Source organism: Schistocerca americana, chromosome 3 (assembly GCF_021461395.2).
Source record: "Schistocerca americana isolate TAMUIC-IGC-003095 chromosome 3, iqSchAmer2.1, whole genome shotgun sequence".
In the NCBI taxonomy this organism is placed as follows: Eukaryota; Metazoa; Arthropoda; class Insecta; order Orthoptera; family Acrididae; genus Schistocerca; species Schistocerca americana.
In genome coordinates, this window is record NC_060121.1 from 534,988,515 (window position 1) to 535,002,409 (window position 13,895).

Here is a 13,895-nt window from a genome sequence, read left to right on the forward strand (position 1 = left end):
TTCCAAACGATGCAACCGCTGATCCAGATCAGCAATACGAGAAGTGTGGGCTAGGCGGGCCTGCTCAGGCTGGTAGGTAAGTTGATACAACAACCCATTGCTGTCGTTTTCAGAAATACTTTGATCTTCCTTGTTTGTTTTAACTTTTGTGGCATCTGCATTTGTCTGACACAAGCCTTCTAGTTTTGCAAGCAGCTTTCTAGTTTCAGAAAAAAGAAATATTAGTGTTATTTTAGTCATGTGGGCAAAAAGGATGTTTTCAATACATTATTTTGTTAAATATATATGTTCTGTCATGAACCACACATATGTTCTCAGATCCATTCTATAATATTTCCAGAATTATGGATAAGAAACAATGATGAATATGGAACACAGTACTCATTGTCAAAATAGCTCACGGGCGAACTGCTGGATGTCAGGTCCGATAGGCACAATGTCGGCAAACAAACATGCACTGATGAACTGATTAATGGGAGGCCAGAGCCAGTCTTATCTCCTGCCCCTCCTCCCCCTAATCAGCTGCTCTATTGGCCATCCATGCCTAGAATCACTATCCCACTCCTCCCATCGACACAGTTCTCTGTCTTAGGTTCGTGCCAAAATGCGTGTGCTTGTGGCACCTCTGCTGTTCCTCCACCCTGAAGTCAGCTTGGTGTCTGATATCTTATTTCTCTTCTTGACCATTCTAATAGAAAGGTACTATGCCTTACTCAGGATTTACCTGCTACCACAATTTATTGACAGTTCCCTTACTAGAATCTCAACAGGCTTCTTAATTATGCAGTCCCAGATGTTGGATGTCTGTTGCATAACTTTGGTATCGTTATAGTCCATTCCATGTAATTCCGTCAGCTTATGTTCTGCAACTGTTGACTTGTCAGGCTCCTGGAAACTGCAATGCTGTTCATGCTCTCGGCAATGATTTTCAACAGTACCCACCATCTGACCTATGTATGTCTTAGCACACTGGCAAGGTATCTGATAAGTCCAAGGTCATCTTTCACACAGCCAAGCTGTGTCCGAGTTTTGGATGGCGGACAGAAAACTTTCTTCACTTGGTGTTTCCAGAGGTCCTATATTCCAGATAACGTGCCGCAGAAAGGAATAAATGCAATGGCCATGTTGTCCTGAGAATCTTTTCTGGTTCTGCCAGTTGTAAAGAGAGAATAGGATGTACGGCTCTCAGCATTTGCCACTCCTTGTAGCCATTCTTCTGGGAAAGTGCTCTGCAGTGTTAAAGTTCTTTGTTGATACACCTGTTATCAGAGAGGATGCGAGCCCTATGTACCAATGTTTTGAGCATGCCGTTCCTTTGAGCTGGGTGATGGCAGCTGTCTGCATGTAAGTATAGTTCAGTGTGCATCTTCTTCCGGTACACATTGGGACCGTCTGCTTGTCTTTTAACCAGAAAGGGGAGTACTCCATCCACTTCGACTTCCATGGTAAAATGGATGTTCTAGTGTACAGAAATGAGATGTATAAGCAACACATTCAGCTTCTCTCTTCCATGAGGCCATATGACAAAGGTGCCATCTACATACCGGAACAAACAGTAAGTTTCAAGTGGGTTAATTCCAGGGCTTCCTCCTTGAAATAATCCATATACATATCGGTGACAACTAGTGCCTTTACAGGAATCCTCAGAACTTATTGGAAAGAAATTTGAGGCAGAGGTGACCAATCTTTTTGCATTTTGATGTTGACATACTTTCTTTTTGATTGTGGCTACTACAAGGAAACTGAAGGAGTAGCCATGTGGAGCCCATTTTCACCTGGTGTCACCAATATGTATAAGGAATATTTTGAGGAGGAAGCCCTGGAATTAGCCCAATGAAAACTTACTTGTTTCTTCTGGTATGTAGATGAAACCTTTGTCATATAGCCACATGGAAGAGAGAAGCTGAACGACTTCCTTATACATCTCAATTCCATACAACAGAACATCAGTTTTACCTTGAAAGTTGAGGTGGATTCAGTGCTCTCCTTTCTGGATGCCTTGTTTAAAAGAAGAGCAGACAGCACTTTGGGCCACAGCGTGAACCAGAAGACGTCACACACTGACATACACTTACATGCGGTCAGCTGTCACCAGCTGGCTCAGTAGAACAGCATGCTCAAAATGTTGGTACATAGGTGCTCACACCCTCTCTGATACCTAAAGTATCAACAAAGAACTTTAACATCTGAGAGTGGTTTTCCAAAAGAATAGCTACAAGGAGTGGCAAATTGCAAGAGCCCTACACCCTACACACTCTATGCAACTGGTGGAACCAGAAGACAGTTCTCATGAGGACACTGCCATTGCATTTATTCCTTTTTGTGGTGCATTACCTGGGAAGATAGGACGAATACTGCAGAAACACCAAATGACGACAGTCTTCTGCAAACCAGCCAAAACATGGGCACGGTTTGGCAGTGTGACAGACAACCTTACACTACAGAAATCTGGGGGTCTACGAGATACTTAGCCAATGCCACACCAAAGTTTTGAAACAGACTAACTACCGTGGCTGTGTCATTAAGCAATCTATTCAGGTTCTTGTAAGGGAACTGTCAATAAATCGTGATAATGAGTACATCCCCCTGAGTACAGCATGAGACCTTGCTTTTAGAATGGTCAAGAAGAGAATTGAGATATGAGATATCAGACATCAAACTGATGTTGGGGCAGGTGTAGGAAAAGCAGAGGTACGACCAGTATGTGCATCTGGGCGCGAACCTAGGGCAGAGCACTGCGTTGGTGGGAGGAGTGGGGGAAGGGATTCTGGGCACAGACGGCCAATAGAACAGCTGATCAGAGGGAGGAGAGCAGGAGAGCTCAGTGCTGGCCCCCAGTCAGTCAGTTCATTAGCACACCTAGTGACCGCAACATGATCATTTGCCAAAATATTATGCCTATTGAAAACTTACATCTGGCAGTTCATTTGTCTACTATTTCAACATAAAGTGAGCTGGTAAAAGCTGAAGAATCACAATATCATTGTTCTCTCTATCATCATCTGATAAAGTGCTGGCAGATTGAAGTTTTCCACTATTTATAAATCATATATGGTTCATAATTGCCATGTTATTTCTCTCTACACTACTGTTTGTGAAAATTTTAACACCCAGAAAGAATGGTTTGAATCACTCCAAAATTTGAGGATGTGTAGAACAGTAGAACCATAATAAGTCAAAGACTGTAGAGAGATGATGGGCATGTAGGCCCAGCAGTGACCTCTTGACAGACTGGATAGTACAGTGTTACACCATACTCAGTTGGTGCAGAGACATCAAAAGAAGTGAATACATGCAGGTGCTGGTATGCCTCAATGAGATTAGACGGTCCAATTTCAGCATGTGAGTAAATCTGAACAGAGCAGCTATAGTGTGCAGTCTCACCTACTATGTGTTGTGAATCTGAACAGCAACCTCTACACCAGATAGGTTTTAGAATCTGAGGCACTACCCCTCCTGCAGGTAGCTCAATTGAACATGTCTGGATATGGTCAGTTGGCAATTTATTCGTTGTGGTCTTCCCACAACCACTGTTAAGCTTGCTGACATGCGTACAAATCATGTGGCAGTGTTTCTCCGACAGCACTCTAAGCCTTCTCCGATTCCATACCATGCTGTCTAGAGGCTCCACTTGCAATGTGTGGTGGCTTCTCACTGTACTGAATTCTTAGTAGAAATGTATATACAGTTCTGTAATTCTCATCATTTGTGTATTGTAACTTCCTCAATCTGTGAAGTACATTTTATTGTAAACAACTGTCTCCATCTTAATGTTGCAATTTTCACTAACTGTAAGCAACTAATTATATGTCGTGTGTTTCATCCTTACAAAGAAACAGTGTTTTTATGTTCTAGTGATGATTCAAAATGGATGCATTACCAGCAAAATAAGCGCTTATATAGAGCAGCACAACAAACCTTGTAAATAAGAGTTTGGACTGTTTTTATGTTACTGTAAGTCAAATAATGTCAGAGGCATTTCTAACCTGAAAGTCCAGTGCCTAGCACATGAAACAAAATAGTACACACATAATTGATGATGTCTTTCAAAATTAAAGGTGTAACATTCGTGAAATGATAAAACTGGTTTCCTTCTGTAACACACAGATGAAACTAACATCACTATTAACAACATAACATTACACACAACTGAGAATGATAAAAAGTTAAGCCACAATGAGGATAGGTGCATCTATTGTAATTGATGATGAAAGGGAAAAGAATGGGTTACTGAAACTAGCACGCATAAGCAAATTTTAGACCATTTGCAACTGTAAAGCTTCTACTAAACTGAAATCAGAACTGTCAAAACACACAAATGTCTTGGAGCACATTTTTATACACAATTGTTTCTGTCTCCAGAACATAAAAGAAGAACATCAACCATTTCTTTACCTTTTTCTGACCACTGCATTTGTTAAAACTGACTGTCTGATTGTTTTATTCATGTTTCAGAAGGCGCAACTGAGAATATTACATGCAACTGAAACTGAGAATATTACATGCATGTAACCACTGTATCTGGTTCAGGAGGAGACTTTAACAAGCCCAATTTGGACTAAGAGTTCGCAGACTTTGGAGATAATGGTAATTTTAATTCTCCTACTTTCCTCACTATCAACATAGCTTGCATAAGATAGTATTTTCAACAGCTGTACGGTGGTAGCTTTGCTTGAGCACCTGCAGCACAGAAAAAGTGAATACACAATAAAGATTCCCTCAGATGCTGAACTTTGATGGAATATAGTGCCAAAACTTCATTTGTCCAAGTAACTACTTGTGTAACAGCATCTCTCAATAGCTATTGGTTTTCATCGTTCATGACATCTGAAGTATTTAAAATCATAAAACTTGAGACAAATCACTCACTGGGTAGCATTATTATAAAAATGCAAAGACAAAATACAATGAAGCCAAATAGTATCTGGAGAAAGTTGGAAACAATGTGATCAACGACATGAAATTTACGTGTCTGGCATTGGCGTTGTCGTCATCATCCTCTTCCATGTATGTAGCTACACTGTCCAAATTAGAGTATGGTGGGAATGGGGCAGAACAATCACACGGTATAGCTATCCTGAAGAGGTTCCCTTAAGAAAAAGGCTTTACATCTTATATGAACCAGTCATACACTTCACCTGTGGTTTGTTATTACTGTCGCAAAGCAAATTAAAAAAGGGGTGAAATAATTTCATCCTGCCAAAATAGCCTGTACTGCAAACATGTCACACGTATTCCACAACTGATGTAGGTGTATAGACTTCAGCAGGGTCTGTTACAAAAACTAATCTAATGTTATCTTAGGCTAAACCTTACAACATATGCTGACAGATCTGTCTAGGCAATAGCACGCTATACATTTTAAGCAAAGCAGTTGGAGTTTTAAAAACAAGTTTCATCACTAATGCCACAAAGAAGTTTTTTCCAGTTTCAGGAAACAAGTAGCCAAGCTGAAAGCAAAAAACGCATATCAGCAGAGCTTCTCAGATGGATAATCGACAAGTTTGCTTTAAAATGCACCCAAAATTAACAAAATATGAATGACCTTTAGGTCAGTACAAACTACAAGAAGGGTATTTCCCCAAAAACATAAAACATCGTCAAAAGAAGGAACATCTGAGATGCTTCTGAAGTGTGTTCAGAATCTGCACAAAGAAAAATGGTAAATAACGATAGTGATGTGAAGTGACAACCTTCAAAATATGAAATGAAATTAAATTGCTCTGAGGTTTAAGCCATGTCATGTTACTCTTCAATTTCTTCTCACATAATTGATGTAGTCTCCAGTACATATCTTCTTTATGATCTTCTGGTGTTCCAGTTCAATATACAGTGTTCAGCAAGATGAGTTACAGTGAGTGTAGCATGACTTAACTAACAAAACTGAATTGGCTATTTAGTATATGTAGTGGGGAGGTTGAAGTTGGATATTGTGAGAATTTGTGAAGTGCAGTGGTAGGAAGAACAGAAGTTCTGGTAAGGTGAATATAGGGTTACTAACACAAAATAAACAGGGATAATGCAGGCATACACCCAACAGTGAACAAAATAGAATGCTTGTACACTATTATGAATAGCAAACTGACATTATTACCATAACCGAGATGGACACCAAGACACCATCTTTATATGACTATTAGCTCTGCAGATGAAGAGGCTGAAAGAATGTATGATGAGATAAAAGAAAATTTAACTGTGATGGGATCTGGAATTCAATAATAAAAAAAGAAGCCAAGAAGTAAAAAGGAAGAACCACAGACTGCATGAGAGGACTGATAGGGAAGTCCACCTGATTTAATTTTGTACAGGACATAATTTAATCACTGATAACACTAGCTTAAGAAACATGAAAGATGGTTATACACTATTAAGATGTATTTAAAAACGAGGTTTTAAACTAAAAAACATTTCCAACAGCAGATATTGAAACTGGCCTTTGGTTGTGGACTGCATATTAAAACTGAATAAATCTCAGACAGGTAGGAAATTAAGGAGCTGGAAGCTGGATAAATTTGAACAATCAGGAGCTGTTGAGAGTTTTAAAGGCAATAAGAGACAACAGTTAACTGCCATTATAAATACTTTAGCATAGAACCACTAATATTAGGAACATAATCCTCAGCAATGCGGTTCTGGAGTCAAGCTCATCATCTGGTTGTCTCAGGCAACCTTATATAAACATGCAATTTTAAAAGCACGCAAGGTTGAAATAAGGAAATAAAACTATTTGTATATATAGTCCTCATCTTATTTTAAAAATGCCAACACCAAATTCTGTGAACCACTCATCTATGTTATCACCCATCCGCCAGTGTGTTCCTTCTGTAAAGTGGTAAACACTGGTTACATCAGCTTCATCTCCGTGCATCACTAGCTAGTAAACATGTGTAAGGCTCTGACAGGCTGCACTGAACCACCAGCTATTCCATAACATTACAAAGATGTTGCAGAGTACATGGAGAAGCATCATACCTATAATTATCCATGCAAAATCATGCTCTACAGAGAGTTCCAAAAAACCATCGAAAGAGGGATCATTATTCTTGCCAGACTGTATATTAAGTATAGTATCAAACTTAAACTGTTAACACTGATATTTTAAGTTCCTCAAGCACACCAAGTTTCTTTTCTTTCTTATCTACTTGTATCAATTTTATATCTAAAAACAAAGATGATGTGACTTACCAAACGAAAGCGCTGGCAGGTTGATAGATACACAAACTAACACAAACATACACACAAAATTCAAGCTTTCGCAACCAACGGTTGCTTCATCAGAAAAGAGGGAAGGAGAGGGAAAGACAAAAGGATGTGGGTTTTAAGGGAGAGGGTAAGGAGTCATTCCAATCCCGGGAGCGGAAAGACTTTCCGCTCCCGGGATTGGAATGACTCCTTACCCTCTCCCTTAAAACCCACATCCTTTTGTCTTTCCCTCTCCTTCCCTCTTTTCTGATGAAGCAACCGTTGGTTGCGAAAGCTTGAATTTTGTGTGTATGTTTGTGTTAGTTTGTGTATCTATCAACCTGCCAGCGCTTTCGTTTGGTAAGTCACATCATCTTTGTTTTTAGATATATTTTTCCCACGTGGAATGTTTCCCTCTATTATATTTGTATCAATTTTATGATGTATATAATCTCTGAGTTACTACTCACCATATAGAGGTGATCCTGAATCATGGATAGGCACAAGAAAGAGAGTGTCAGAAAGTGAGCTTTCGGCAAACAAGGCTTTCATCATACTTCCTGGCAGATTAAAACTGTGTGTGGACGAAGACAAACTCGGGACCTCAGTCTGCACACAGTTTTAATCTGCCAGGACGTTTCATATCAGCACACACTCCGCTGCAGAGTGAAAATCTCATTCAACATTTTCATCGAAAATACGCACAAACACACACGCACGCGCGAACGCACCCACGCGCGCACGCGCCCACGCGCACGCGTGTGTCTTTAAGGAGATGCCTAGTCTCATAAATATGTCTGGCAGCCACCAATCTGCTGTAGTTGCCCAGACTGGGAGCGTCTGTATGCTCCCTATATCTTGTTGAAAATTTCCTATTTGTTTGTCCTATATATTTCACTTCACACGATGCCCACTGTATTTTATAAACACCAGCCTTTTGGCGACTTCATGCTATAAACTACATCTCATTAAATTTTTGCTGTAAAAGTCAACTGGACAATGTATGGCCAAACATGTTCACCAGTTTCTGTGATTTTTCCAAAATATGGAGTATTGATGATCTTATCTCTTGCTATTTCTTCTTCCTGTTTCTTCTTGCCAATACATATAAGATAATTTACAGTCTTCACATCATACCAGTTATTTAGTGCTATCTGTTTAATAACGTTTATTTCATTTAACCTATCTGCTGCACTCACTGGAACATTATTGACACCATTCACTAAGCTTCTATACACTAAATTTATAAAGAAGCAGCTTGAGGAAGCTTAAACAGCAATCCACTAGGTTAAGTCTGATGATGTACTTAATGTACAAACTGGTAAGATTGGTAATGCCTTTTTCAATGATTTTTTTTATTTTTTCAGGGAGTTAGTACAATAAATGTAAATGATTTTGTATAGATAAACATTGGTATAGCGTCTCTCCCTGGGCCTTGTAACAGCTTTGGAATGTTGGGGAAAGGCTGGTGCCTCAGTGCAACCTGTCAGAGCTGTACACACATTTACGAACTAGAAGTTCACCAAGAAGCAGCTGATACGACTTTACAGAAGGAATCCTTTGGTAGACTGGCAGTGACATGAATAACCACAGCAGAGAATCTGATCACACCATTTTTTTACGTAAAACAGACTTCTTGTTCAAATAATGTTATCTGTTTTTAAATTTTGACCTTGTGTGTGTTTGAAGTGCAAATTAATGTAGGATCAACTTGGACAGCCAGAGGATGGAGCGTTACTCCTGAAAAGCATTGCTGAGGATTATCTTCCAAACATCAGTGGTTGTATGCTAAAATCTTTATAATGATTATCTTAAAAGCTGGTATCTCTGGACCTTCATATGGAAAATATTAGAACTGTCAACTGATACAAGCACCCATCTGTTATGAAGGTGAGACGAGGCAAAGATCATTCTTGCAACAGGAGGGGTCCCTCTCATCCTGGAGTCTGCTATCTGTCTTTCCCCAATTCAACCCCACCCCCACCGGGGAAGTCCCCTGAAAGACACCATAATTTATGTACTCATATACATGTGTGTTGGCAGCACTGACACTTCTCCCAAACATGAGTACTGGACAGCAGTTCTGTCAAACAGTGTCTTAACATCTCCCAGCATAAAATATTAAACATTTAGATATTTACCACCAGTACAGAAAGATACTAACTTATGTTGCATATTATGTGGGTCAGAAAGATTTGATACAAGCTGAGATCCAAGAGCCTCCTCCAAATGAACTTCAGCCATTTGAGAGCAGACATGCTCCATACGACCTGCTAACTGGGAATATGGCTGCTGCTGCTCTGGGGCATCCTTCAGTGATTCCTGAAACACAGTAACATTTTGTTATCTATAAAAAATATTTCTTGTTCTCTTTGTTCCTGAAATATTTGTACTTGTGCAGATTATTCACAAAGGCTCTCCAATCTCCTGTTTTCTCCACAATTTATTGTTCAGCATTTCCTCCTATTACAATACTCTCCAATTCACAACATCCCCGTCTTTCCATCTCGTTTGTAACCTTCCAATTGGTCTTCTTCCACATTCTGTCCACTACAGATCTCTTCTTGGTAGTAAACTGATGGATATATGTTTAGCTCTACTCCACAGTTTGCATATTCACAAAGATATTTTTCTTTTTAAAACTTTTTTTATAGTGTAGCATGTCTAATGACTTCATATGCTGTCATCATGCAACAAACAATGTATTGTATTTAACAAATGCACAGTGCAGTGCAGTGTTGTTAGAGAACACTGTGTATGGATAAATAATTAAGTAAAAGTTTGATGAACAATTTTGAAGAGTTCAAAAAATTAAGTACAGTTTATATATCACACTGAGAAAAGGAGTTAGATGAACAGCTCATACGGAGAATATGTGTGAAACTTTGATTTTACAAACAACCTAGAACTGCTGAATACAACAGCTGTAAACATCAATGCCAGTCAGTATATTTATCACAATTTGTGTTTTCTTTACAAGAAAAAGAGACTAAAACCTCTACACCTCCTTCCCCCAAAGTACCAGATACTCTCTAAAATCATCACCAGTCTCACAGTAAAAACATAGGGTTTTAATCAAGCAAAGGAACAAGATGGCTTTAGATGTGAATATTACACAATGGGCCATTTTAAAGTTTTGAATGAAATTATACAATAGAGCAATAAGTATGGATTACGGCTTTGCCCAAGATTCGTAGTTTCTGAGAAACGAGGCAGGGATTCAACCTATGTTAGCATACTGGAGATTATATACATCAATGCTACAACTTTTACATCGTCAAAAATACTCTCAGCAGCTCTAGAGGTGGTTTCCAAATCTCTAAACTGGGAAAGTGAAGAAGCAACATGCGAAAATGGAACCTAGTGTAACTACCTACATTTTAATGATGATATTCTATTGTTTGTTCAAGCATAGCTAAGCTTCATCAACAAAGGAATAATTTCACAAAACAAGTATCAAGTACACTTGAAAAACCATTACAAAGAGATTAAAATAATTTATAACCATCAAATCATATAAGGAAATAGTATAAATTAATAATGGAATAGAACCATCTAACAAACAATAGAAAATCCAGGATGGAATAATGACAAAATTATGAAAAGGATAGACTGCTACTCACCATATAGCAGAGACAGTGTGTTGCAGACAGGGGAGACTGCTAAACAAGTAAGCTTTCGGACAAAAGGCCTTTTTCTGAAAGACACCACATACAGTCACATTCATGTAAACAACTCTCATGCATGACTGCTGTCTTGTAAACCACAGACACTGTGTGTGTGTGTGTGTGTGTGTGTGTGTGTGTGTGTGTGTGTGTGTCAGAAGGAGGTCTTTCCACTGAATTTACTTACAGTCTTTTTGTTGTGCCTGTCTGCAATTCAACATCTCCACTACACGTGAGCAATCTATCTTTTTCATAATAGAATGATATAATAAGCTTTTTCTATTTAGGGCAATTTAAAACAAGTACAGGATTGACAAGAAACAAACAGATGAGTACTATGGCATGAAGTGCTTTCACTAATATGAAGTGTGTTTTCAAAACCCAGCTTCCAATGTGAATGAAATGGAAGGTTTAGAATCCATGTCATTTTGATAATTAAAATTCTATACTTTTAATTCTAGACAAAAATGAATCCCAGTTTCACAAGAAATGACTCTTTTATTAAGCAACCACTCTTACAAATCACCATCACCAGCGAATGGTGAAATAGTTCTGAAATTTCATGACATGGCTCTGGGTACACTTCCTACTAGTTAATAACCATTGTATATTCTGGCCTTCTCCAAACCGATATTGAAATGATATTTCTGTCTGGTGTAGAGGCAACCTTTATCCAACAGTGGATATCACTCTCCCTCTCTCCATCCCCCTCTCCTTTCCCAATTACTAACCACAATTATTAGGAGCAACTGTAGGATGGTATTGTAAACCTTCCTTGCATCCCTCTCCTCTCTGAAATTCACCCTTCTGGTACTTACAATGAATAAAATTTGTCTCAATGCTAAATCTGTAGTGTTACACTTTTCCTTAGTATTTAAAATAATTTCAGGCTATGAACACCTGTTTACTTTTACATTTGTTCTATGATACTGAATTATTTGTGTGTTAACCTACCTATTTTATTGTGGCAGCACTAACAGTTCATTCCTTTAGACTTCATACCTTTATTACAATTGAATCATCACATAACTAAGTGTGCTGCTTTTAGTGAAGAAGGTTTTCAGTAGTAAAAGATAACTATTTCTCCTTTAACCAGTCACACAACTTCAACATATATGTGTGAGATAACAATGTGAGTGTCACTAACAGTTATGGCTGTTTTGTATCCATCCTCTTGCTAGCGTAACTTTCGTATTTTCTTTGAAAAACAGTGATCCTCACCATGTATATGCTACATACATTTTAAAATTTGCTTGGCTATCATAATCACCTTCACTCACTTTCACAGAACAATTTATCCTTTGTTGATACCTCCTAATAACTTATTTTTCAAATAGCACCAACACTTATGTTTTTGCATAATTTTCTCACTACTCCTGAAGTTATGATTCCTGATTCCTATTACACTGCATTTGTGTGTTTTACATACTGTTCAACTTTAACACCTCAATGTACTTTAGTTTAACTCCATGACAGTTTAATTTCAGGCACTGCATTTTGATTTGTACACAGGAATATTGTAAAACCTATGTTTGTTTATATCCAGAACTATGTCGCTATGAGTATGGTCATATGCTTTCTAAATAATCTTGTCTTTTGTACTTATTAACGGTGATTAAAAAGGAACTCACTTTTGTCAGATCGAGATCCCATTGTATTGTAACTCTCAGCATCTAATGAGTTCAGTTAGTTGTCATCTGTAATTACAATTTAACCAACTTACCATGAGATTTAAATCACTGCTGTAGTATTTTTCCACTCAAGTTAGGGTCTTACCTGTGGGGAACTTACTAGCTTAATTGGTGCGCAGATTCCAAGCTGAATTTTCATTTAACAATTATTTCCATGGAATTGCTACAAAATAATTGTGCTAATATAACTTTGAGTGTTAGGTTCTACAATAACGGTTTTTAAGAACTGACCCCAATAGGCCTTAGTTTTCTATTGTCTGTTAATGTTCTGAGAAAACAGATTAATATTTATACTCTTTTCACATTTAAGACTGTTCACGTAAAGATTATGTTATCGGTGGCATAATCCTCAAGAATTTTAATGATTTAGCAATATTCACAATGTTAGTACTGTTTCCCTCAATTCTTTTTTATGTATATATGTTATAGATTTAACATTGAGTAAGTGATCTCAAAAATTCAACCCACTTCTAACAACACAGTAAAGTTTAGATGAGTTCACATTGAAAGCTTTAATATTTGTTTCAATTCAATTCAATTTTTTTTTTTTTTTTTTTTTTCATGTCCTTCAATGCTTAGAACTTTTGATTAAAGTCAACCTAGAGAATCAAAACAAAATACTGCTTTCAGAGTTTAGTCCCAGTGTCTAAAGGCCACATTAATTTGCAACATTTTCTCCAAGTCGTCCTCTAACATTAGTCATAGAAGTGTTGCAAATGACTAACTGTAATTGTTACTTGAGCCTTTTTTTAATTAAATAATTAATTTTTTTAAGCTCATCTGGCGAATTCAGCCGGTCCCCCTTTGTATGCATTGTCATGTTATGTTCAAGTGTAGTTTGCTGTGGTATACATGCCAAGTAGGGTTGTTCAGCACAGTTTGTTCCTGTGCGCGGCTGTGGCTAGCCAGTAATGAGCTTTGGAGAGGAATCTTGTTGGCTTCTGGCTTTTTGTCAGTAGTGTCGATTCTAGATTGGATGCACACTTTGGTACCAGCATGTGATCTTGCTCTTACTCTCCTTAATTCTCAGGCTTTGTTCAGATGCTAAAGGTAGCATCTTCTCTATGACCACCTTGACTGGCTGATGGCCTGAATGGACCAACTTGGGTGAACTCAAATGCATTCCATCCAAAGAACATACCGAGTCAAATTTTAATTAACTCTTATTAAAGAATCTCCCTTCAGATGCCTACATTCTTGCGTATCCTGGACAGGCTCCACTCTGCACCTGAACATTATGAACTTTATTGCTCTTCAAAGTATGTGTGGAAAAAAAAAAACGCCTCAAGCAGATATCTTGCACAATCCTTCTACAAAATTTTCAAGGAATGGGTTATGGATTTTTGGGGTGGAACCA

At 38.1% G+C, this 13,895-nt stretch overlaps 1 protein-coding gene across 1 annotated transcript in view; it reads right to left on the reverse strand.

The window, feature by feature from the left end:
* LOC124606962 (dynactin subunit 2) overlaps window positions 1–13,895 on the reverse strand; it is a 56,909-nt gene that overhangs the window by 5,556 nt on the left and 37,458 nt on the right. The window contains exons 5-6 of the mRNA XM_047139100.1: window positions 9,347–9,504; window positions 1–199 (exon numbers count right to left, since the gene is read on the reverse strand). The exon at window positions 1–199 is cut by the window's left edge and continues 30 nt beyond it. Coding sequence (XP_046995056.1) covers window positions 1–199; window positions 9,347–9,504 — 357 coding nt within the window. The remainder of the gene's footprint in view (window positions 200–9,346; window positions 9,505–13,895) is intronic.